Raw genomic sequence first — 27,176 nt, 5'->3', positions numbered from 1 at the left:
CCCTACACAAGTTTCAATAGTTTTTCAATCTACTCTCATCTCACTCACTGTAGTGGCACTATGACGCATTTCACTGACACTTTAGGACACATTTCACTGACACTATAGAACACATTTCACTGACACTATAGAACACATTTCATTGACGCTGTAAATGATCACCGATCGGAATTATTCAATGCACTGTAAAACCATAACTTCACTGACTCACCTCGCTTCACTGATGCAACAGTTCAAATAAGACAAATAATTACATCCTTATGCATACTTATAAACAGAACTACATTTAAGCTAAACATTTCTAGTCTAAGGCATTCTTACACGCTATTTTTAAATAATTTACAATTCAAACCAAGGGAGTAACTCGTTAGGCTAAATAAATGCATGTCATCTTAAAAAATTAAATGATAAACGTCACCTTAATTTTAATTTGCACTTTATACACAACTTTTTAAGTTATTCTTGAATCTCCTTAAGGAAGGACACCCCTCAAAGACCGCTGCAGGTAGGTCATTCCAATCATTTATAGTTCTATTTAAAAATGAGAATTTACCTACATCCGTTTTGTGTTTCCTACATTTGATTTTAAAATCATGATCGTTCCTACCATAGTACGTTGGCTTTTCTAACCGAGCCGTTATGTCTACCCATGCTTTCTGACCTAGATGTGCTCTATACAATGATGTTATTCCAGTTTTCCTACGTCTGTTTTCCAAGGTATACGTCTGTTTTCCAAGGTGATGGATAAAGTTCTAACTGAGGTTCATGGACTAACGTTGCAGAATCGGTAAAAAGTTTTATCATAAAATTTCGGTCGGTGTTTGTGCCCGGGCCCAACACAGCATGTGATGAATTTGGGGAGTTAGAGTGCGTGACGAAAACCGGTTTTTCAAGCCAGCTGTAACTGCTGGGTGGATCATCGTGCCAACCACACGTCACCTCTGTACTACAGTAAAATCCCTCGTATCCGGCACCCAAATAACCGGCAATACCAAAACAAAAACACTTTTGGCTAGGCCAAAAAAAATAGTCATTCATGCGAAAGAGAACAGTCTGACGAAGATGTGAGTGGTTTTCATAGATCGCACATGCCGCATATTGTGTTTATTCTTTACACTGTTCATCGTGAACATTTATTGTGACTTACTAATTTACCATGAAATAATGTAAACATTGGTATTTTCATTGTTGATCTGTAAAAAATGAATCCACATTGATGTCACATTCATTTATTGTCCCTATATATTTTATCTTAACTAGTTGAATCCTAAACTATTTTGTTTCAAACACTTAATATCAGTTATCCATGACCTACTGTAATTTTTCATTAAAGATTGTTATAATTACTTTATGCTCGACCATGCCGAAATGTAGTAATTATACACGTGGTAGCAGTCCTTTAATGGACCTCATTAAAGTACACCTATTCATTAAAGTTCAGGTGTTCCACCAATCAGAAAACACCATTGTAGCAATATGAAAGCGCAAGTATCGATTATTCTCGGATATGCAATCGAAAGACAACTAGCGAAACGTCACGGAGGCTGGAAATCCAATACTGTCGCAGAAGGTTATGTACTAGTCTTGTTACTATAATAATTAGCGTTAATTGTAAATAATATTCAAATAAATTCAATTTGTCATCTCGTTTTTCAATGTCTAAATCAATTTCAAGGTTATATCAAGATTAATGTTTATTTTACTCTCTAGATTATATCAAGGTCAATGACAATTTGTTTCTCGGAAAAAATCAATACTTTCGCGTCTGCGCACATCTCACAATTTACGAGATATTGCACAAGGTCAGTTCCGCTCCCCAGTCAGATAAGAATAACATGGATACTTATGAATAATTTCAAGTTAGAAATATGGTCGAGCATAAAAAGTCGTATGAAACTTGCCTATAATTGCTCTTATGAAAATTATGAAACTCGCTTGCGCTCGTTTCATAAACATACTTGCGTCTTAATTACTACCATTATAGGCTCGTTGCATAATGTACTATTTCAATTTTAAGTAATTCCAAACAAATTCTTAATCAAAATATTAATTTAATAAATCAAATGGATGCAGAATTTGTTTTTATAAAAAAAAAACTTCAATGACATTTTCTTCTATAATAATTAGGGAAGCTAATACAACAAAAATAAATTTTAGCATTGAAATCCCTACGGTGCGTGTTCCAAGTCACCGATGCCCCAGAAAAAAACATAATTATAACATTCCCAACTCTAATACCGTCTAGCGGGCAAAGGGCATGACGCCGAACCTAAGTTGTCTGACAAAAAATGTTTGATTTGGCCTCTTCTGCCATCCCTTCAACTTAACGTACGGTCTTTTAGGACACTCTGTGTATAGTGGTGAACTTATACAGAGACATCATTTTATTTTTACTTGCATTTTTATTGTACCTGCATTTCTGAACGTACTTCATTCCTACCCCTTCACTAATGTCCTTGCTCCCGCCAGACACACAAACTTACGGCCGCTGTTGCATTCGAAGTCTTCAAACAGTGAAGTAAACACTGCAGTGTATAGTGTGTTTCAGAAATATGGTTGTGTTTTCTATAGAAGAAAGAAACTATATTAATAATAGCGCACTAAAAAATTATATTCAAGAAACGATAAATTCAATTTCAGAGAATATGCTTCAAAATTTTTTTAATAATATGCATAAAAGAATTGAAGCCTGCATTGTAATGAACGGCAACCATTTTCAGCAACTTGTTTAAAAATTCAGATTAGCTTATTTTGAATTGAGGTGGCTAGAAGTAAAGGAATGCAAGTGACATTTGTAATAACATGAGTTAAGTGCATCCAGTGTAAGTTAAGGTATCTAAAATTTTAGTGGCAAAGGGATATTTTAATCGCATCACACATTAAAATTTAAATAAAAAATTTCACCGATTTTACGAAAGCTTAAATATTTAAACCCCATTTTCTCAAAAGTAACTTAAGTGCACTTATAGCCCTTTACTTATGACCCCCTCAATTTAAATGCACTCTCTATATTGTATGTTAACGCCAATAATTAATATGCTAAATAAAGTAGACATTACATAACGAACATAGCCGCCTGAAAAGTTGAGTTTTTGAAAAAAAAAGTTACTACTCTACTGTATTTTGATAAATTCCGTAAAAGTGATGATCAAACTGAAAATCGTAACATCGTATTTCCCTACAACATAAATGAATACACTACTTTTCTCTCCTCCTATACCTAGTAAAATGATTTGTTTACATATTGCACTAGTAACATCAAACCCCTGTAATGGAAGGGGGCAACAGCGTTTCCGAGTATAGCCAGGTTAATGTTAAAAATGTTGGTAAAAATAAAGTGATGTCCCTGTACATGTTTCAAAAATTTAGTATGGATTGCCTACATTTTAATATCCTTCTTACTTACTTACAAATGGCTTTTAAGGAACCCGAAGGTTCATTGCCGCCCTCACATAAGCCCGCCAGCGGTCCCTATCCTGTGCAAGATTAATCCAGTCTCTATCATAACACCCCACCTCCCTCAAATCCATTTTAATATTATCCTCCCATCTACGTCTCGGCCTCCCTAAAGGTCTTTTTCCCTCCGGTCTCCCAACTAACACTCTATATGCATTTCTGGATTCGCCCATACGTGCTACATGCCCTGCCCATCTCAAACGTCTGGATTTAATGTTCCTAATTATGTCAGGTGAAGAATACAATGCTTGCAGTTCTGTGTTGTGTAACTTTCTCCATTCTCCTGTAACTTCATCCCGCTTAGCCCCAAATATTTTCCTAAGCACCTTATTCTCAAACACTCTGAACCTATGTTCCTCTCTCAGAGTGAGAGTCCAAGTTTCACAACCATACAGAACAACCGGTAATATAACTGTTTTATAAATTCTAACTTTCAGATTTTTGGACAGCAGACTGGATGATAAGAGCTTCTCAACCGAATAATAACACGCATTTCCCATATTTATTCTGTGTTTAATTTCCTCCCGAGTATCATTTATATTTGTTACTGTTGCTCCAAGATATTTGAATTTTTCCACCTCTTCGAAGAATAAATCTCCAATTTTTATATTTCCATTTCGTACAATATTCTGGTCACGAGACATAATCATATACTTTGTCTTTTCGGGATTTACTTCCAAACCGATCGCTCTACTTGCTTCAAGTAAAATTTCCGTGTTTTCCCTAATCGTTTGTGTATTTTCTCCTAACATATTCACGTCATTCGCATAGACAAGAAGCTGATGTAACCCGTTCAATTCCAAATCCTGTCTGTTATCCTGAACTTTCCTAATGGCATATTCTAGCGCGAAGTTAAAAAGTAAAGGTGATAGTGCATCTCCCTGCTTTAGCCCGCATTTTTAATATCCTTCAATTGATAAAAAGCTCAGCTTCTCGTTTGAGGCAATACCTACATTTTCGTAAATTTTCTAGCAGTACAAAGAGATAGTTCGTCGTTAAATGGAACTGTCGCATGTTGTAGTCTCTTTTATATCAAGTACTTTACTATGCAGCTAGCAAAAAATATCTTCCGCGAAAAAAGGCATTCATATTTGTTAATTACTAATTAAAACTGTCATAACTTTTAACTGCAAAAAAAAAAGAGTTGGAGTTGTTGAAGCACTGCTTTTAATCTCGACGCCATGGCAACGGCAAAGTTTGAGAACAATGTCGCATCTACAGCTGCATACAAATTCCAGTATTTAGTGAAGCTTCAGATAGCTTCCACATAAACGTATCTAGTGCTTGCTGCGAAATAACTTTGTAAATTATTAAGCGAAAAATGGTTACCAGTAATTCACTTCTAGTTGTACTCAGAACTGAAGGACGAGATTGCAATTCCTAATATGTTTATATTCTAATTACATGAAGTATAAAGAAGAAAAAATATTGTGGCACTGTAAAAAGAGAAGAAAATTATTCCTACATTTTTTAGCTTCTCTATTGCCGTTTGTCTGTCTGTATGTAGCGATTTTTTCCAAGTTATTAGACGGATTTTATTCATATTAAGTATCTTTGAATCAAATTTAACCCAAAATGATATACAGTTATTCGTACTAAAGTTCTGAGTGGTGTGCGAATTCAAAATTGTTTTATCATATGTTTTTTTTTAATTATTATTTTCAGGCAGAGTTCTCTGTACGAATTACATTGGAAGGAAACTTTTACCTATTTATAAATAATGTTTCAGTTTTAATTAATTTTCGGACAAATGCAAGTACCAGTAGTTAATATAATAAAGTTAATTCTCATAATGTAATTTAATTTTGAACAAAACTCACCATAAATTTCGATTTGTTGTACAGAAATAAATACAATGAAAATACAAATTTAACCATATTTACCGTTCTTAAGATATCAGTGCATATTCATATGTTATTTAAAGAAATATATAGATTCTGTACAGGGTGAGTAAAAAGTATGGAACAATGCTTGTAACTTTATTTCTAATTTTATGAAGAAACTATTTATACAAAAGTTGTAAGGTAACAAAGAAGGAATATTTTGAACATGTTTTCAAATACTATGCTTTTCATTTATAAAGGTGTGCCAATGAGTCTGTTTTTTTTTAATAGCACCATACTTATTTCTGCATTTTTGGATTCTCCAAGTCTCATTACGTATAAAATCATATTTTTTTGCCATTTATAAACTATACTTTTGTAAAAATTACATCTTTTGATGGCAATGTATGTGTACTGAATAAAGGAAAATTTCAATGCTTCAGTACATCAATTTGAGGAGGCTTTGGATTAAACAAATGCAGACAAAAGCTAATAGAAACAAGTGAAAAAGCTAATAAAAGAATTGAATAACAATATTAATATTATTTAAACTTATAATTTAAAAAAGACACATTGTAGGATATGTACCATTGAAATTTAACTGCAATAGTAATGGAATACATGGATTTGAAAAAAAAAAACAATTAAAACCAAAATTAGCATTGTTGTGTTGTATCATGTGTTGATTTCAGTTCACAAAAGGTGGTCAAAATTGCCTCCATTTACTGCCAAAAATGCATAAATCTGTCTTTCAAATTGTTTAATTTTTAACCATCGTTATTAATTTCTTTTTATTAGCTTTATTCACTTGTTTCTATTAGCTTTGGTCTGCAATTGTTTAATCCAAAGCCTCCTCAAATATAATCTGCTTAGCAGTTACATACAAAATTTTTAAATAAATTACTTTCATTATATGAGTTATCTTTATAAAAGAATTTAACTTACGACATACATAAAATATTTTCATATTTGTTTTCTAGAAACCAGTCAAGAAATGAAATGGTGTAAGATGCATTACCTTGGTTCTGCTTGGAGTTACATGATAGACTTTTTTCTGTGACCACATAATAGGCTGAAGCAGGAAGTTTTATTCCATGGCGGCGGATGCAGCATTGGTCTTCTCTACTGACAGCCCCTTTGTCTTCAAACCAGCTTAACGTCACTTCACTATGATGCCACTATACTTGTCATACTGTTTCAAACGGAAACACCTTCACTTCACACTTGCAACTGTCGTACTCGTTCACTTCCGATCTTGTTGGTGCCCGGGGCAAGAGATTCTTCCAACATTCGCTTGTCCTTTACCTTCAACGAGTCACGACTACAGGATATTTGAAGAAAAAAAAAAAAAGAGTTATTTAACAGTATTTCAATTGTTAAAATGCGCTGCAAGAATTATCGATTATCGTATTCAAACCCAACAATTTAGATATGATGTAGCGCACTTCATATTCAAAAGGTCAAGGGTTCAATTATCGCTGTAGATTTTACCGATTTGTTTAATTCCTCAGTTCATGTAGGCGAACACCGGAAAAATATTTTAAATGTCACAACGGCTTTCTATTTGTTATTCTTTATTCCTCGAGTAAAGGCGCTAGAAAACCACACCTGTAGAGAGATAAGTTAAAAATAAGTAAATCATCAACTATAATAACTTCTCAGATATGATAAAACTATAAGCCATATAACATACAGTTTCTGCTGTGTGTATTTAATTTATCGTAAGTCCATTGTACCAAGTCCATGAGCATCTATCATGAATGATAACTGTCAAATTTGAATAATTTCCTCGAAATTATTCAAATTAACTTTACAGGGAGTTATTCCTGAAAGCTTAATTTGCATAATACACGTCACTGTACGTAACAGAAAACCACAATTTAAAGTCACAAAGAGTTAGTGTGCATTCAAATGTTGGTTGCTTGACGGTTGTTAGCCCACTTTGAGGTCTGTGGATATAGAGGGAAAAATTGGATCGGTGTCGGGTAGAGTTCCCGGGTAGCTCAGTTGGGAGAGCGTTGGTACGTTTAACCAAAGGTCCCGGGTTCGATACCCGGCCCCGGAACAATTTTTCCTCGAAATTATTCAAATTAACTTTACAGGGAGTTATTCCTGAAAACTTAATTTGCACTGTCAAATTTATTTCTACCTATTTTTTTACTTGGTTATTTAACGACGCTATATCAACTATGAGGTTATTTAGCGTCGAAGGGGTTGATGATCACGATATGGTATTTGGCGAGATGAGGCCGAGGATTCGCCATAGATTGCCTGACATTTGCCTTACGGTTGGGGAAAACCTCGGAAAAAACCCAACCAGGTAATCAGCCCAAGCGGGAATCGAACCGGCGCCCGAACGCAACTCCGGATCGTCTAGCCTATTGAACCAAATGTACATGCACCTATTAAGGATGGTTAATTATACATGTTAACATGAATTATTTTTGGAAAATCGAAAATTACCAGAAAAAATTTGGCTACAGATTTATTATTAGTATAGATTAAAAAAAAAATCAAAGAGTGCGTGATTCCTTACGCCGAAGGGCAGAGGAATGCATTGCCATGAATGGACATCACATTGAGCACGTCCTATGAACAAGTGTTCAGATCTCAGAAAGTATGTGTTGTAGGAGCCATGTTTATTAGAAATTTTTTTTTTTATGCATACTATCACCTCCTAAAATATTGGAACTTTTTAACACTCTGTATATAGTTTTATAATGTTGCGATATGTATAACCTACGAAAAATAGTTTTTAATTGAAGGAAAGACCCGGTACTCAATTTGATAAACGGACCGCTCTGAATTATTTGCAACAAGAAAATCTCGACATCATCAGAGATTGAATCCAGGACCATCCAATACGCAACCAGTTGCTATATTAACCGAGTTATCCAGCTCCTGCGATTTGACTGCAGTAGCTACAAACTTGTGGGGCACTCTGTGTCTTCAGCAGCACCCTAGGCCTCTAAGTGGTGGCAAGAGCTGAACTCCGATCCGTTGATAAGTTTTCGCACGACGCGACAGGGTGAGAAGTTGCACAACACCCTCAGAGTTAAACGAGGCGTGATATTGCACGCACATTCCCTCCCCTTCAAGAAATTCACTTCAAAATTGTGTTAGCCTGCTGTTTACACTTTTGAGTACACCTTTTCAGTACGGATTTGCACTTTGACCTTAACTACAATTGCCAACTGAGTTACAAAATGCGAAACCAACTCTAAGAGCTACTTCTTATACAAAATAAAAAAATCGGTGCAATGTACTTGGCACATATTCCCTCATTAGGTTATCTACGTTGAGCAATTATTGCAGTAGTAATACAACCAATATTTTACGTAACCTTCTTTGAAATGAATTGTGCGAAAAAAATTCCAACAGGTACCTTTCTCTTTGCAATTTCACAAGCCTCACATCATTTTAAGGGGACAAGATATTCAGAATCATAAAAAAAAATGAATTTTTTTGTTTTCGGAAATAAATTCTCTGAATCTTCCTGATCAATAATAAATACTTACTTACTTACTTACTTACTTACTTACTTACTTGCTTTTAAGGAACCCGGAGGTTCATTGCCGCCCTCACATAAGCCCGCCATTGGTCCCTATCCTGTGCAAGATTAATCCAGTCCCTACCATCATATCCCACCTCCCTCAAATCCATTTTAATATTATCTTCCCATCTACGTCTCGGCCTCCCTAAAGTTATAATGTTACGATGTGTTTAATCTACAAAAACAGTTTTTAATTGAAGAGGGTGTCTCATTGATTGATTGATTGATTGTTTATTCAATACATGATCATAATGTATATATGGATGTACACGTTAAGTACATAATAAAGACGAAACACAATAAAATTTAAAAACACTACAAATTAAAATACATATAAAATAAATAATATAATCAAACAGTATTGCATATTATGTCATAATTTGTAATTTAAGAATTCTTTTACTGAATAAAAACTTCAATCAGTTAAAATCTCTTTAACTTTCACTTTAAATTTTATATAAGGTAAATTTGTATCTACAATGGTAATTTATTAAAAAAACACAATGCCAGTATAGGCAGGCGATTTTTCATATTTCACAAGTCTATGATTTTTTATTGAGAACAGATGTGCACTTTGTGTATTATAATTATGATAATCTAAATTCTTAGTGTATTTATTCCCATTCTGTTTTAAGAAAATTATGCATTTGTAAATATAAATGGATGGAAATGTTAAAATTTTATATTGTTTAAAATTCTTAAAATGTAATTATTTCATTTTTGAATCTTGCGTACACCACTTTTAACACTTGAATATAATTAATTGATGAACTAGTGGACTTACTCGTGTTAAATCATATATTTAACACGAGTAAGTCCACTAGTTCATCAATTAATTGTAATTATTTATATTTACATTTTAAAAGTTAATATCAAAATTGTACTAAAATACATTTAAAAAACGTGCTTTCAGGAGTAGAACATCATAGACATTTTGAATACATATGTATATTTTTAAATGGCTGAAATATACCCATGTCAGGGAATTACAGTATCCTGGTATTTTTTTTTTAATTTGGACACAATTTCTTTTTCAAAAACTAATCTTGAACTCAAGTTCTTGGAGCAATGATATTTTGACATTAAAAAAATTAAAATTTTGCAACAATTGCAAAAGAATTCAAATTTTACTATTCTCTCCCCTTAAGACGAGGAATATTTTCAAGAAAATTTATGATCATATGATTATATGCAAATTATAGGATCTAAAGCTTAGGAAAAGGAGTACGCTAAGAAATTGTTTAAGGGGTAGTTTCTCAGAAAACATTATGATGAAAATTTTCCGATGTAAAATTTTCCGGGAAATTTTCGTCACTGTGTGCCCAGACTAATTCGGACCCGTGACTGTTGTTTCACGCAATATTCGGGTTGAGCGTCTCAGCAGTTGTATTTTCCGATTTTTCGATATCATAAGAATTTTTTAATCGTCATTCTTTCATGGATATATTGAAATATTAAACCTCTCCTCCTCTCAACAGCAATCCAGCATGCACAACATGGGTGTCTGTTCCACTCCCTCGGTATTACGTTTGAAACAAATGAATCAGAAATTGCGATGCATGTTTTGTTAATTAAAACTAATTACGTTGACCCGAATTAGGTGGTTTCCGGGAACTTTATTAAGCTTTCAGCGCCATAGCGGAGCTCGGCGTGCCCTCGTTCAACGAAGAGACAATTTAAAACGTTATTGAGTCGTACAGAGAATCGCGATCAAAGAGACTTTTCTGGAACACTGCAGTCCCTATGTAAGGACTTCGCATATAATCTGGGAATTAAAATAAGAGAGAAGAGGAAAAAATCTGTGGCCTGTAATTGATAAATAATACACATCCGAGCGAGTTGACATCAGTCTGATCGAGCTTTTACCATGGTTTTCGTTGACTGAATATAAGGCGCAATCAATATATTTCTGAACTGCACTTGTATTTATTATATAGGGACATCATTTTATTTTTACTAACATTTCTAACATTAACCTGGCTATACCTTTGGATCAACGATTAAGAACCGAAAACACCGTTTGCTACCCCCTTCCACGACTGGAGTTCGATGATACTGGCGTAATATACAAACAAATCTACTTACTAGGTATACGAGGGAAGAAAAGTAGTTTATCCATTTACGTAAACTAGGAAATATCGCGATTTTGAGTTTGATAATTTTCATTAGGTTTTTGTTTAATCAAAATACAGTACAGTATTAACAATAAGTGTTTTTACTCACGAACTGAGTTGTCCATGCGGACGTATTCATTATGCAATGTATATTATACTGTCTACAGCACATTAGCGTACAATACAGAGAATGAAGTTAAATTGAAAAATAATAAGAATATGGATATTTAAACACATTTTTGAAAATAGTTGCCGTTCATTTCGAAACAGGCTATAGTTCTAATGCGCATATTATCGCACTATACACTATTACTTCGTATCAGTAACTCATGTTTAAATAATTCTGTACCTACTCTATAAAAGAGTACCTTACGTACTGTAAATTCAATTTTCACTTCTGCCCGTTCCGAAAAGATAAAATTACTCAGACATGCTATCTACTGTCCGTCCAAGTGGTTACGTCGCAGCGTCGTAGAAAGGAAGGAAATCACGTGACAGTTAATTACTTAACGTGGTCCTTTTATTTAAGTTATTTTAAACAACTGTATGGGTATAATATTACGTAGACATCCAATTCCTAACACAAATTAATGTTCTCAGAAAAGAGCTAAGACAGCCCAGCCACTAGCTGGCGAATAAAAGCTGGTGGGGGAAACCGGGATGCGACGTAGACAAATGGAAAATGATGTAATATTGAAAGCTCTTTCGTCACTGGAAAACGCGAACATATTTTTGGAACGTACTGTTTACTATGACCGTAAGGCTACTATGACTGTTTATGCGGTCTTGGATCTGTGTGGAGGACGGTTGAACTTCATTAGTAGAAGGGGTTGGAGTGAAGTACATTCAAAAACTCAGGTACAATAAAAATTGAAGTAAAAATAAAATGATGTCCCTATACTACTGAAAACATATGAGTGCACTAAAGATCATTGCTTTCATGTCTGTTGAGTCAGTCTATCGAACAGCGTCAGATTGTCTTTAAGAACTGAGCTTCTACACGTGATTTATGTGCAAAAATGTCACAAACCAATTGCGATTTTTCCTGGACTCTCTCCATTATACACCTTATAGCTAGTCTTCTTCTCTGTTTTCAAGTGACGCATTTAGTGTAGATTCCAGGAGTTTCCCTGGTTCTATATAACTTCTCGTTTCCTATGTCCTGTGTGTTGTCTACATTCACGGCAGTCCGGAAACTTTTTGATTGGCCCTTGTATAATTAATTTATTATATAAAGTCAAATGCCAGATTGAACCCCAATTACAACGAAATTCTAGATACAGTACAACAGCAACAAGCATCCTCAACAATAAACTACAGAGAGTCGCGATATGACTAGGAGTTAAAGTGACTGTAGATAGATAAATAAATAAATAAATAAATAAATAAATAAATAAATAAATAAATAAATAAATAAATAAATAAGTAAATAAATAAATAAATAAATAAATAAATAAATAAATAAATAAATAAATAAATAGGGTAGACCAGGGTAATTGTAAACACTTTTCACTGATTTCAAATATATTCTAACATTACACAACCTTCAGTAACGGTAAGCATGACAAAGAAACATTGTGTTATTTTTAGATCTTTCTTTTCCTGAAAATGGGTTTAAAATAATAAAGTTGACTTTTTCCATTTTTTAATTGCTAGTTTACATTTACCCCACTTTGAGAGGGGGTAATTGTAAACACCAATTTTCGCACGGGCTATCAAACAATGTACTCCTTCCAACTTCAATTTTGGTCACTGGTACATTTCGTCCCTTTAACCTATGATATATGACGATATAGGAACTCAGTACCTCTCCTGAGCTTCACGATAACTGTAGTTACTATTTTTCACATCTGTGACATCCCTCTCTAAATCCTTTACAGTGTAGTTGGGTGGGGATCTCTTTGATTACTGGAAAGTACGAAAAGTAAGACATGTTTACAATTACCCCAAGCAATTAAAACTATGGGGTAAATGTAAACACGCCATAATTTAATTAACTGAGGTTATGGGAGATCTCAAAATCATTGTAATAAATGTTTACTACTATTCATTACTCATAAAAACAACATATTTAAAAAAAAAATAGCACTGTACGTTTACTTACAATGCTAAAAATGAAGGTGAAGCAAAATTCTTTTTAAACTTTTTTTGTCGACTCTCACAAAACATTCGTTCACAACTAAGCAGTTACTCCTATTTGGCGCCAAACTGCTTTGTAGGTTAGCCAACATGTTAATTGAAATATTCCTCAGAATTAACATTTTTATATTGACAGTTTTGTATTTCTCACAGCTTTTGTTTACAATTACCCTCATCTACCATAAATAAATAAATAAATAAATAAATAAATATATATATAATGTTATACAGGGTGTATCTAAATTGGTGTCAAATATTTCGGGGACATGTTCCTAACACCAAAACATTACAAAAAGTTCATATGAACGTTGGTCTCGAAATAATTTATTTCAGAGTTACAAGACAAAATTTAATGTTACAAAAATTGCTCGGAGTGGCTTCCTCCTGCTTCGATGTGTCCCCTAAACCTGTGTTACATGCTCTGGCGTACTCTGTTGAAAATTCCTGGAGTGAAATCCAGTTTGGATACGCTCTCAGAATATTAACATTAAGTACAGGAGTCGCATAAACCAGGGACTTTAATGTCCCCAGACGAAGAAATCCATTGGAATCAAATCAGGCGATCGAGCAGGCCATGCAATGAATCCCCTTTGACCAATACATCTTTGGGGAAATCTATCATTAAAAAATTACGAACTATCAGACTAAAATGAGCTGGAGCAGCATCGTGTTAAAACACATTCGTTGGATGACGTCCAGAAGCACATCATCAATTAAATGATGCAAATCATTTCGTTCTGTTCACTCACAGAATACATTTTCTTCTGATTTCTTTCCTCTACAAAATACAAACAAACAAAAAAAAAAAAACATCAAACAATCAGCGGTCAATGAACGGATAAATCCTTTAATAACTCCCTAACGAATGGTTTCCAGACCCATGTTCTTATTAACTTTTTAAATTGTTTTGATGTTAGGAACACGTCCCCGAAATATGACACCAATTTAGATACACCCTGTATAGCTCCGAAACGTTGATATTGTTACAGCTACAACACGGAACAAGAACAAAAAAAAATTGAAGTAAGAGGTGAAATTTCTAACTTAAACATGGATGTCCTTAATGAAAGCCTCGAAAGAAGATAACGATGATGCAATCGCTGAAAATGATTTTCCTTTGATTACAACAATCTTAGCTCTTCACACAGTCTTTGCAAACACTGTGAGAAACACCCTGTATTAAATTAATTATACAAAGTTCAGCGGCACAAGTGTTGGCGGTTCAGTGAGATGATGGTGCTCGTATGGACAGCAAAGTTCGCAGCACAATGCAAGCAATCTTCTGTATCCCGGGCTACCACAGCCTCCTGCAAACCACGGCTAACCTCCCTTCTCGCGTTACGCAAGAACTAATCTATATTAGTTTACGTAAGACTTGAGGCCTTCACGAATATTATACACCTCCAAGTTGAATCAGCTAGCAGCCTTACGGATCACAAAGCCTGAGACCGCCCGTTTAATTGACGTCCGGAAAATGGACATTTATTTTATTTTCTAAGAAATTAGATAATATATCTCACTTATATTCTAGTTCTATTTGTAGTGTTTTTCATAATGTGGTCAGAACATTAAGAATATATTATTATTATTATTATTATTATTATTATTATTATTATTATTATTAGTGCTGTTACTGCTACTTCTACTTACTACTATTATTACTTCTATAGCGACGTCGCTCCACTTGAGAGCGGTACATTTTAAATGGTAATAAAATCCTTACCTTGGCTTCCTCCAGAACCGAAGCAAAACCGTGAAGCCAGTGTTATTAATTTACGGCACGTAAAACTGACACAGAGCTCGTGGCAAAATTTGTTTACCATTTTAAAGTCTTTCTCCCCCACTATGTATGGGGACTTTACTTTCATATTAGAATGTAACGCCCCCTTCTTGTATTCTATGTTTCTTCTATGTGTCTTCTTGAGTGAGAGGAAGATCGGGTTTTTGCGTCAACGTATTAAGGGAATATCCGTGGACAAGTCGCTGCACAAAACCGGCCCTTCCCTCGCTCAGTAAAATTGTAATAAATTCTCAAAAAGAACTATCACAATATTACTCATAACACAGTATCACCAACCTTTACCCTACATTGATTTCTACCACCACCAACCACAGCGAATAAATATTAAGCTATAAAATGACGTTTACTTAAAATTGAAATTCAAATGACTACCGGTAATCTTTTTGTCATCACCAATGAACTCGACATAAATATGACAACAAATGATATATTTCGCACGAAAACATAACGACCTTCCCTCATCCCCTTCACCAGTTAACTGCAGGCACGCGCAAGGGATAAACCCTTAGCTGAGTTGCCAATTCTTGAAGTCATTGTGATTTGCGAACGTTTTTCAAACTGTGTTTCATGAAACCGCGATTTTCAGCGAGACTATATTATCTTTGTAAATATACCTTAATTTGTAATTACTAAAACAAAATTGGTGTAAAAATGAACAAACTTGTTTTAAAAACACTTTATATTTATATTTTCACTAACATGTTTTGCCTAAATAAACAAAAAAATTCAGACTTCTATAATAAGTGTTAAATTCTAATGTTATTGAAGTTCCAGAATTTTATACTTAATTAAGAATGTTGCGCCGGTAAAATTTTCTGAAACTGTGATCATTGAATAGTTATAGAATTTATAGTACAAAAGAGTAAAGTTAGATTTTATCAGCTTCGCCTTGGGTGATAATTTCCACGAACGCATAAAATCTGTTTACTCTAGTGTGCTATACAATATTTTATTCATTACTGGTATGTAAATTTAATTTTAAATTGTAGGGCTTTTCTTTGTAATGTGTTGTTGGCCAAGAAGTTCATATATATTCATTTTACTATTGCTAATATGTTGGTTGTCATGTAGAGAGTGATTTAAAAACATTTAATTCACTGCTGTAAGTCAGGAAACTTTTAAGCACTGCTGTGAATAATGTCATTATTTAGGCTGCTAAGGACGGTGTTGCTGTTGGCGATATCTCTTTCGCGTACTGTTCACATACTGTTCGGCGAAGTAAATCACGTATAAAGTCGTCTATCTTACCGAATTCTGTTTTAATTTGTTTATTTTCTCTTTAGTTGGTGAACCGTAATTCTTAATTTCTATGCCCATATATCCAACTCCGCCGGTTGCGTCCGATGTTAAGTGATTAAGATTTATACTTATTAAACTGCCTGAACTTTCGATTACTTTATGGATAGAATTTCTAACGTTAGACACAATTTTAACTCTTTGTTTTCTTAGCTACGCTCCTCTGCAAATAAGATATTCTGTTTTCTTCGACGGTGTTATTTGTTGTTCTTGTCGTGATGGTCCTGGATCTTCAGGTGTATCAGGAGGCCTGGCTGCGGATCATCTGCTCCAACACTCATTAATCATGGCCGGAATAAATGAGACATATTGAAGCGCACAACGGTACAAAACAACACGTCGACAAAGACACTGAGAATGGGTGAAACCCAACAGGTAGAGCTGAGACGAGATGTTATGGCACCAACATGCGCGAAGTTTTAAATTGCCGGCCAGCAGGGTAGAGGAGTGGGGGTTGTTTGGGTTACGGTTCTCAAGCTCAGAGCGGCAGGCATATCCATTTCATCTCTTTCTAAAAACATTCGTCTTACCTTAGTATCCCCACTTCCCTAGTCAAGAGTCCGAAGGTACCTAATGGAATTACGCCCGCTATTCCTTCTTTATATTCTTATTCTCTGTCCGAATCAGACGACTGATCTGTGCTGGAATCAGATGTCCCTAAGTCTATAGAAATGTTCTCCAAAATACTGTCCATCACGTGCTCAATTTCAATGTAATTATTCTCTACTTTCTTCACATAATCATACACTGATATCCATTTTTGGAAGAAGCGATTGCAGAGTCGGCCTCTGCTTATGCGTAGCGTAGAAATTATACATGAGTCTTCTTAGGACTTCCTCATCAAAACTGTCTACAGCTGCAACAATCTTCTTCTTCGGCTGTGATTTTTCCGGACTGGAGAAAGAATCTGCTGTTCCTGCCTCAATATTTTCCCCTTCTTTCCTCATTCTTGCCAAGGTTCGCTTTGAAATACCAGTGGCAGCCAGTACTCTTGCACACACGCTTTTCAATGGAATTGGTATTTCATTTACAACCTCTTCTGACATGAATTTCCATACATTGCATGCTATTTCATGTCCTTGACTATGAACTACTCTATGATTTCACACCTTAGACAATGCCATAATGAGGGCGCTCAGAAGGACAATGTTTTCAGTATTAGCAATAGCGGTAGTAGCAGAACGAACTGAACACTCGGAATGCTAGTAACCAACTAACCCAACACCCCTCCAGTTGAGTGTGAGAGCGAGTCCAAGCAAACGAACTAAAATGCGTTCCTCGCGCCGGTGCCATAACTTCTCGTCCGGGCTCTAGAGGCAATGACTACTAGATTTGGCAATGCTGGGATCCATTGTATTTCTGCCACCCGGCCAGGGGTTGAGTAGAGGGTGGGGGTTTATGAGAGATTACCAATTCCAAGAAGAGAGGCCGTCATGTTTCCGAGGCAAGTATAACGCGTCATTGGTGTAAAAAATGACATGTTACCACTGTCTGTGATTGGAGTGATATCTGAGGAGGCCTAATTAAGGCCACTTCAAAAGAAAGCGCCCGCTTTGATAGCGGCTGTGTATTCACCAGAGGATACGTAACCTTCAGAATAAGTTTGCATCTTATACAGCTTGAACCTTAAGTACTTTAATTAATTTCAGGGGTTATTCATTGAGATATTTCAAACAAAAAAGTTCAGTACAATTTTTCTCGTTTTTTACTTCCTTTCCGAGATAGAAATTGTTTTATATTAAACATTTCATAGCGTGTTTCGGGAAAGCCAATGATTGAATTCCCAATATGCTCAGTTAATTTTAGAGAGCAGTGTATTATGATAATAAATAGAAAGAATTTTTCCTGCTCGTGTGCCTATTTATGCTATGGTCGTCAACGAAAGTTTCTATCTGGCTTTTGTTTAGAGGCTTGAATGTAACTGAAAAATTCCTGTGGACAAGTTACAAGCATTTCGCACAGTAATCCAGTGGTAGGGCTGCTACCTAAGCCTAATAATAATAATAATAATAATAATAATAATAATAATAATAATAATCTTTATTGTCATTGAATGAAAAACTTCACTATAAACATTGTCAAATGTTACAATCTTACTGCGATACATTTCATAGATATACAAAATAAAAATTTAATTATTAAAACAATGTAGATATTGAATAATTTCGAGGGAAAAATTGTTCCGGAGCCGGGTATTGAACCCGAGACCTTTGGTTTAACGTACCAACGCTCTACCACTGAGCTACTCGGGAACTCTAACGGACACCGATCCAATTTTTCCCTCTATATCCACAGACCTCAAAGTGGGCTGACAACCGTCAAGCAACCAACTTCGAGTGCACACTAACTCCGTGTGACTTAAATTGTGGCTTTCTGTTCAAATCAACTTTACAGGGAGTTATACCTGAAATCTTGATTTGCAATGTAGATATTTATCAAATTACATAATATAAAGTTAAAAGTACTATATTTACTAGATAAAAGACAGTATCAAGTACTAATTGTCATATGTTTAATAACTAATTAATAATAAACTTTAGAAATGCAACATAAGGTAGTGCAATTTGGTCTGTTCATTAATACATTGAAATTTAAATGTAAATTGATTTACCACTAGGTTTCATTTAAAATCTCATTATTAAAAAAAATTAAGAAAAAACAACCATAATATTTAAAACTGCATTGTTTAAAAATGTATGTCAATTTCAAAGAACCTAATGCTACCTAATATGGAAATATCAACCGAAAAAACCAAAAACATGGCCTTTTTAGGAAAAGATCCAGTTCCATCAAAAATCATTATAAATGGCACATTAATAGAACGTGTGAATTCATTCAACTATTTAGGTTATAATCTATCATACATCACTGATGATGATACAGACAACAAAATCTCAAAATTTCTAAAAATTGCTGGAACCATCAAACCTTCCCAAGTACAAAGACATACAAGGCTGAAAATCTACAAAACTCTCGCACGACCAGTTCTGGCTTATGGCAGTGAAGCATGGACACTAAGAAAATGCGACGAAAGACGGCTAACAACTGCCGAAATGAGATTCATGCGAATAACTGCTGGATACTCTCTTCTCGACCATAATCGGAACGTAGATATTCTGAAGGAATTAAAAATTGACTCTATTGTACATTATCTGCAGCAACACAGGCTTGAGTGGCAGACACCTGTCAAGAGGAGGATCGCTCTAGATAGCCCAGGCAGATTTTATCGTATGTCCCAAGAGGTCGAAGAAATTTAGGAAGACCTAGGAAACGCTGGTAAGAGACCGTAACAGATCCACTGGGGCCTAACATTTGAAGGCTGATGATGATGATGATGATGATGATGATGATGATGATGATGATGATAGAAAGAATTTTAGTTTTGTCCTTTAAACTGCATAAATTTAATGCGAACAAATGTAAAATTTTAATATTCCTTTTCACAACGAAAAGTTACATTTGTTCAGATCAAATTTGTGCATATTTAAAGAACAAAACTAAGATTCTGTCATTTACTATCATAATACACAGCTCTCTTAAATTGACTGAGCATATTGGGAATTAAATCAATGGCTTTCCCAAAAAACGCTATGAAATATTTCATACAAAATAATTCTCATCTCGAGAAGTAAGCAAAAACGAACAAAAAAATTGCTCTCAACTTTTTTGTTTTAAATATCTCAAAGAATAACCTCTTGAAATTCATTACATTACTTAGGATTCACTTTGTGTTGTTTACGCCTGTAGTGATTTCGCCAGTACATGCGTAGATACTGAAGAAGTAGGTATGATGTAATGAATGAAGTAATGCATTTGTATTCATGGGAATTTAAAAAGGAAAAGCAGGAGTGTTGGTAACTCACATCCAACATACTACTACACCTTGGTTGCAGTTGCCCGGAGGGTCTACATTGCAATGGCTGATGAAAGAGACAAGCTTTGGAGAAAGTCAAATTGAAATAGGGAACGATTTGATGCGAAGTGTTTCAGATTTTAGCTTAAAAATATAGAAGTTTTGAACATAGAATACTTTAGTTTGCACATATTTCAGATCGCATAGTTCATTTCACAGTAATAAAATAAAATATTACCAAGTATCCTGTGGAGTTTAGTTGAAATAACATTAATTTTGTTTACAGTAGCACTTTTATTAGTTATGCCTGCTCAATAAAATTTGTTTACTTTCTATCACATCGTATTCTTACTAGGAGCATTTGTGCATTCTGAACAGAGCGTTACTTACTTACTTACTGGCTTTTAAGGAACCCGGAGGTTCATTGCCGCCCTCACATAAGCCCGCCATTGGTCCCTATCCTGAGCAAGATTAGTCCAGTCTCTATCATCATATCCCACCTCCCTCAAATCCATTTTAATATTATCTTCCCATCTACGTCTCGGCCTTCCCAAACGTCTTTTTCCCTCCGGCTTCCCAACTAACACTCCATATGCATTTCTGGATTCCCCATACGTGCTACATGCCCTGCCCATCTCAAACGTCTGGATTTAATGTTCCTAATTATGTCAGGTGAAGAATACAATGCGTGCAGCTCTGCGTTGTGTAACTTTCTCCATTCTCCTGTAACTTTATCTCTCTTAGCCCCAAATATTTTCCTAAGAAACTTATTCTCAAACACCCTTAATCTCTGTTCCTCTCTCAAAGTGAGAATCCAAGTTTCACAACCATAAAGAACAACCGGTAATATAATTGTTTCATAAATTCTAACTTTCAGATCTTTTGACAGCAAACTGGATGATAAAAGCTTCTCAACCGAATAATAACAGGCATTCCCCATATTTATTCTGTGTTTAATTTCCTCCCGAGTATCATTTATATTTGTTACTGTTGCTCCAAGTACCAAATCTCAAAACCTTATTCCTTTGCTGTGGTCGTGCCAGAGAATCAGTCCCATTCCGAGACTTATTTGAAGGATTCGTAACAAGCTTTTTTTTACGGTGGTGGCTTGTTAGCCTTTCGCCCAAACCCGAAGCTAGTTTTATAATTTCATATGTTGAACCAAAATGAAACATTCAATTCCATAACAATAAAATTATTCCAGCTGGAATAATTTTATCCTCAATTTATATATTAGGCTTAATATTGAGAACCACCCCTCATCGGCTGTACGCGACTGCTTATTCAATATATTCACAGCTACCCTCCATATCTGGAGGCCGTCTCCTCGATCCGCAACCTGAGGACGCGCCATGCCGTGGTAATAGGGACCCACAATACATGGGAACAGAGCGTTACATGAGCAAAATCTGAAATCCAGTTATATCTACAAATGGAAGTACTGGCCAGAATGATTCATGATCCTATTATTTCTCGATATTTTACATCGCCTATGTAACGTTTTCCGAGATAAATTTCCGGAGAGAAAAATGGAATTTGTAATAACAGAAGTGGTGATGGAACAAGTTTCCTCATTGCAATCCAGTTCGCGTACAATATTGATACTACTGCATTTCTCTACAACACGCAGTCATCTTTACTACCGACTCGGTAGCAATGGGAAACTACCGCACCGTATAATATTCTAAGGCGCCTCAACTTCTATGACGAATGTCGAATGTGAAAGTGTCCATGGAAAACTACGTAGTTTGCGCCTACCTGTCAGTCTTCAGGCACGGGACAATAAAATAACAACTGAATCACGGTCTCTCTTATCGCTACAAACAAAAATGGTGTCCAAAATTATTCGTGAATCTACATTGGCAGAAAAAAAAAAACAATAACAATTCGTGAAATATTCTCGCGGTAGATTATCACCACGTAAAATAATCCTTTCCCTAATAAGAATCCTACAGGAAAAATTTGTCGGACATTTCTATCCCACGTTGAATTTCGAAGTTGAAATCTCCTGCAGTTGACAGAGTTGTTAAACAAAATAGTACTGCAGTGAAACTTCCCAATAGCGGACACCGCCGGGGAAAAATTCAATGTCCGTTATTGAGAAGTGTCCTCTATTTAGAAAATCGTTAGTATGTATACAGTACATTAAAATTTATCATAAATATTCAACACTATATTTTACAGTACAGTATAGTAGGCAGTGAGATTGTTTACATTATTCATCCAGAGAGAAATCGTACCAGTAAATGTTTCGTAAATGAAATAAACATCACTAACCTGAGTTTTTCCCACATTAAACTTTGTGGCCAGCTCACGAACACTTAATTTCTCCTTCTCAATATACTTTACAATATCCACTTTCTTTTCTAGTGTCGAACGTTTACGTTTTTGTGACATTTTTAATGTGACTGTACTTCTGAACACTCAACTTGACAAACTAAGAAAGTACGGACTGCTTTCGTACAGTATCACAACTAACAACTGTGCTGCTTACCTTCAATAAAGTACAAGAACGTTCAAATGCGCGATAATGATTGTTGCAAAGAATTCCGTTTAATTTACAACCGTCTTTTTCTTTCTTTCACGCTGTCCATTATTTGGAAGTTTTAATTGTTGTTGGGAGATACATTTGTGTCCGCGTCCGTTATTGAGAATGTCCGCTATTTGGAAGAATTTTATCATAAGGGCCAATGTTATTTTGCAGAGGAATTTTAAAATGTCCGCTATTGAGAGGAGTCCGCTATTGGGAAGTGTCCGTTAAGGGAAGTTTCACTGTACTACTGGAATACCATTGCCAATGCTATTATCATTACCACTACTAGCCTACCGCCATCTACACTGTTATTTACTGAAAACATAAAATTTTCAAAGCCACTTTTTCTGACAAAATTTATTTTTAAACTTTGACAAGAAACTAGATTTACTATACTATTTTCCTCTAGGTAAAAATGCGCGTTCTCTTTGTATTCCCCTTGTTCTCTTTCTATTGCTATTGTTCGCCTTGACTTCCCATTATTCCCCTTTTACTCCTGCATTTCGCTTGTTCTCCTTCCATACCTCTTGCCCCTCTTTTTCCACCAGGTCCTCTGTGTATTCCGATTGTTTCACTTGCATTATCGGTGTTCTTCTTGTATTCATCTTGTTCATTTTACTAGGGGGATCCAGGAAATAACGACCGTTCGCACATACCCGCCGCGCAGCTGACTCCCCTTCCTTGTTTGAAGGTCAACTGGCTTCCTTAACATGTGTTCTCATAATGTTGTGAGTACTGGTTGCAACAAGTCGCCATTGTGCATTTTGTGTTACTTCAAAATGAACGACGTGATTGATAATCCCGCCGACTGTGAGGTTAGGAGTGTGATTCGATTTTTGAATGCCCGACATTTGAAACCTCCAGAAATTTACCGGCAATTGAAAGAAGTGTATGGTGATACTGTAATGAATGAAAGAAATGTGAGAAAATGGTGCGAAATGTTCAACAATGGGCGAACAAATGTCCACGATGAAACTCGACCCGGACGCCCATCACTCATCACAGAAGACCTGAAGACTAAAGTGAACGACAGAATCTTGCAAGACAGGCGCACATCACTCGACGAATTGCTGAAACACTTTCTGGGTGGTACGCGTTTTGGAAGTGATGAAGAGTTGAAGAAGACAGTGAACACCTGGCTTAATGAACTGGCGGCAGAGGAGTATAACACGGGAATTCTAAAGCTAGTGAACAGATACGACAAATGTTTAAATGTAGGTGGTGATTATGTAGAGAAGTAAAGGAAGCTTCAGTTATGTAACAGACTTTGTTTTTTCAAATAAATATATATTTTTTTAATTATTACAACAAAACGGTCGTTATTTCCTGGATCCCCCTCGTATATTATAGGCTGCCGAACTTTAATTTATTTTAAATGTAATTTAGAAAAATATCTTATGAGTTGCCAGACCTAACGCGTTGCAAATATTTAATGCAATGTATTCCACTGCATTTATTTTAATTTTTTGTTTCTTATTTTTATTGTGTAATCATGCAAATTTGTGTTTATTTAGCGATTAACAGCAATATGTATTTCATTGTTTTGTTCGCGTAGGCTTCCGCGGCTGGTGTACATGGTGTGTGGATAAGCTTCAGGGCTTCTACCGCGTTGTCTTGGTGTTATTGGCTGACGTTTAGACCGCTGTATTGTGGTCATCTTCAGAGCAGTTGTTGGATAAGGAAATAGTCTGCGAGCTCGTATATACAGGGTGTATCAAAAATACGTGTACAAACTTCAGGCATGGGTTCCTTACACCAAAAGAAGGAAAAAAGTTCATATGAACATATGTCCCATAATCCTTTGTTTCCCCGTTAGGAAGTGTTCAACATATTGGTACACTCATAATGTGCCAACACACAAAACTCATAACCAATGCTCGAAATGTCCTCCTCTTGCTTCTAGACATGCATGCACTCATCGAATCATGGACTGTCGCACCCTTTCAAATACTCCGGGATGATGTCGAATGATTTCGCAGGCTTCCATGACACGTCGATGAAGAGTTTCTTGATCCGGGATGTCTGCTCCATAAACCAATTGTTTAAGGTGCCCCCAAAGATAAAAATCCAAAGGATTGAGGTCGGGAGAACGTGCTGGCCATTGAACTGGTTCTCCTCTGCCTATCCATCTGTCATGGTAGACACCAGTCAGTGTATCTCGAACAAGGCGACTAAAATGTGCTGGAGCCCCATCATGCATGAACCACATGTTTTGTCTTATGTTCAGAGGCACATCTTCGTGCAGTAATTCTGGAAGAGTGTTTTGGATAAAGTCCCTGTAGATAGCACCCGTAAGACGTGCTGGTAGAACGTATGGACCTACCAGACAGTCACCTACAATTCCAGCCCACACATTAATCCTAAATTGTTGCTGATGTCTAGCCTGAAATACAGCACGAGGATTACGGTCTGCCAATACGTGTTCATTGTGGAAATTGGTAATTCTATCTCTCCCAAACGTTGCCTCGTCTGTAAACAAAATGATGAGACAAACAATGGATTGGCTATTTGTGCTAGAAACCATAGGCAGAAGTTCTCCCGTGGTGGATAGTCGGCAGGCGAAAGGCCCTGCACACGTTGCATATGATACGGATACAAGAGCTGCTCCATGCTGGACTGTGTGATGTACCAGTTGCCACAGCCAATTGTCTTGTACTGATACCTGGATCGTCTTCGACACAGTGTAAAATGTCTTCTTCGAGGTTCGGCGTATGAAGAACTCTTGGTCTTCCTCGATCACCAGTCTGTGGTGCAACGGTTCCTGTCTCAGCAACGTGACGATACACAGCAACAAAGGTTTGATGATTCGGTTGTCTTCGGTCTGGAAACGCCATCTGATACAGCTGTACAGCCTCGCGTCCATTACCATTCGCGCGACCATACATAAAAATGATGTCAGCCTGCTCACGAAATGAATATCGTCCTGCCATGGTTGAACGAAACACATTAACTCACTCCACGTTCACAATTGCAACGTTGAAGACAGACTAATGACAAATGACACATGTAAACAAGTATCCATGGCAACACTTTGCCATCTGCAGTCCATTTCTGATACGAGTCACAGCCTTCTATGAATGAGTGCATAAAGAAATGAAGTTTTGAGGTTGGACCTCGAAGGCCGTTGAACGCAAACTTTTAGTAATAAATGAATAACGGGGAAACAAAGGATTATGGGACATATGTTCATATGAACTTTTTTCCTTCTTTTGGTGTAAGGAACCCATGCCTGAAGTTTGTACACGTATTTTTGATACACCCTGTATATTGTAGTCTCGATGGGGGGGGTACTTGCGGTGATAGGTCGTAGGTCAGATGCCAGAAGGAGAACCTACGACCTATCACCGCAAGTACTCCCCCCATCGAGACTACTATATATATACGAGCTCGCAGACTATTTCCTTATCCAACAACTGCTCTGAAGATGGCCACAACACAGCGGTCGAAACGTCAGCCACCAACACCAAGACAACGCGGTAGAAGCCCTGAAGCTTATCCACTTTCCACTGTGTTGTTTTTTATTATATTTTTTTTTATTTTCAGTCTATTATTTTTTTATTTTGTACATTTTATTCAATTGTTGGTTTCTAGTTTCATTATGTGAATCCTACTTCCTTGTAATCTAATACTAATATGTATTCCAATGTGTTTAATATTTGTTTTTATGTGATTCGTGTTTGATTCTAACAACATTAATATGTATTCCACTATACTTACTTACAAATGGCTTTTAAGGAACCCGAAGGTTCATTGCCGCCCTCACATAAGCCCGCCAGCGGTCCCTATCCTGTACAAGATTAATCCAGTCTCTATCATCATACCCCACCTCCCTCAAATCCATTTTAATATTATCCTCCCATCTACGTGTCGGCCTTCCTAAAGGTCTTTTTCCCTCCGGTCTCCCAACTAACACTCTATATGCATTTCTGGATTCGCCCATACGTGCTACATGCCCTGCCCTTCTCAAACGTCTGGATTTAATGTTTCTAATTATGTCAGGTGAAGAATACAATGCGTGCAGTTCTGTGTTGTGTAACTTTCTCCATTCTCCTGTAACTTCATCCCGCTTAGCCCGAGATATTTTCCTAAGCACCTTATTTTCAAACACCCTTAACCTATGTTCCTCTCTCAGAGTGAGAGTCCAAGTTTCACAACCATACAGAAGAACGGTAATATAACTGTTTTATAAATTCTAACTTTCAGATTTTTGGACAGCAGACTGGATGATAAGAGCTTCTCAACCGAATAATAACACGCATTTCCCATATTTATTCTGGGTTTAATTTCCTCCCACTATGTTTATTTTTATTTTATGAGGTAAATTTTTATGTAACTACCTCTTTTGATCTCATTATGTACCTAAATCGTATCAGTATGCAATTACTTAAATCCGATCCAGTTGTATGTTCAACTATGTAAGCAAGTTTTAATCTTGGTTGAGTGCAAGAGAAGGCCTTAACTATGCCAGGTTAAACAAACCCAATTATTATTATTATTATCATCATCATCATCATCATCAGAGGAAGAACAATAATTGTTTGTATACATCTGAAGTCTAGTGTAATATGTTACTACAGTAGTCAGCGATGTATGCAATGGAGGAGAAAA

At 35.9% G+C, this 27,176-nt stretch overlaps 1 protein-coding gene across 3 annotated transcripts in view; it reads right to left on the bottom strand.

Moving 5' to 3' along the window:
• Positions 1-27,176, bottom strand: part of Epac (Exchange protein directly activated by cAMP) — a 643,268-nt gene that overhangs the window by 242,065 nt on the left and 374,027 nt on the right. The window contains exon 2 of one of the 3 annotated variants that reach the window (XM_069827611.1): positions 6,298-6,887. The exons of 1 other annotated variant lie outside the window; for it this stretch is intronic. In XM_069827611.1, coding sequence (XP_069683712.1) covers positions 6,298-6,345 — 48 coding nt within the window. In that variant the 5' untranslated portion in view covers positions 6,346-6,887. The remainder of the gene's footprint in view (positions 1-6,297; positions 6,888-27,176) is intronic. One more of the 3 variants, XM_069827612.1, reaches the window with a different exon arrangement.

The sequence above is a fragment of the Periplaneta americana genome, chromosome 6, assembly GCF_040183065.1.
Source record: "Periplaneta americana isolate PAMFEO1 chromosome 6, P.americana_PAMFEO1_priV1, whole genome shotgun sequence".
Classification (NCBI taxonomy): domain Eukaryota; kingdom Metazoa; phylum Arthropoda; class Insecta; order Blattodea; family Blattidae; genus Periplaneta; species Periplaneta americana.
Note: the sequence above shows the minus strand (reverse complement) of the source record. Positions and strands in the feature narration are given on the sequence as shown.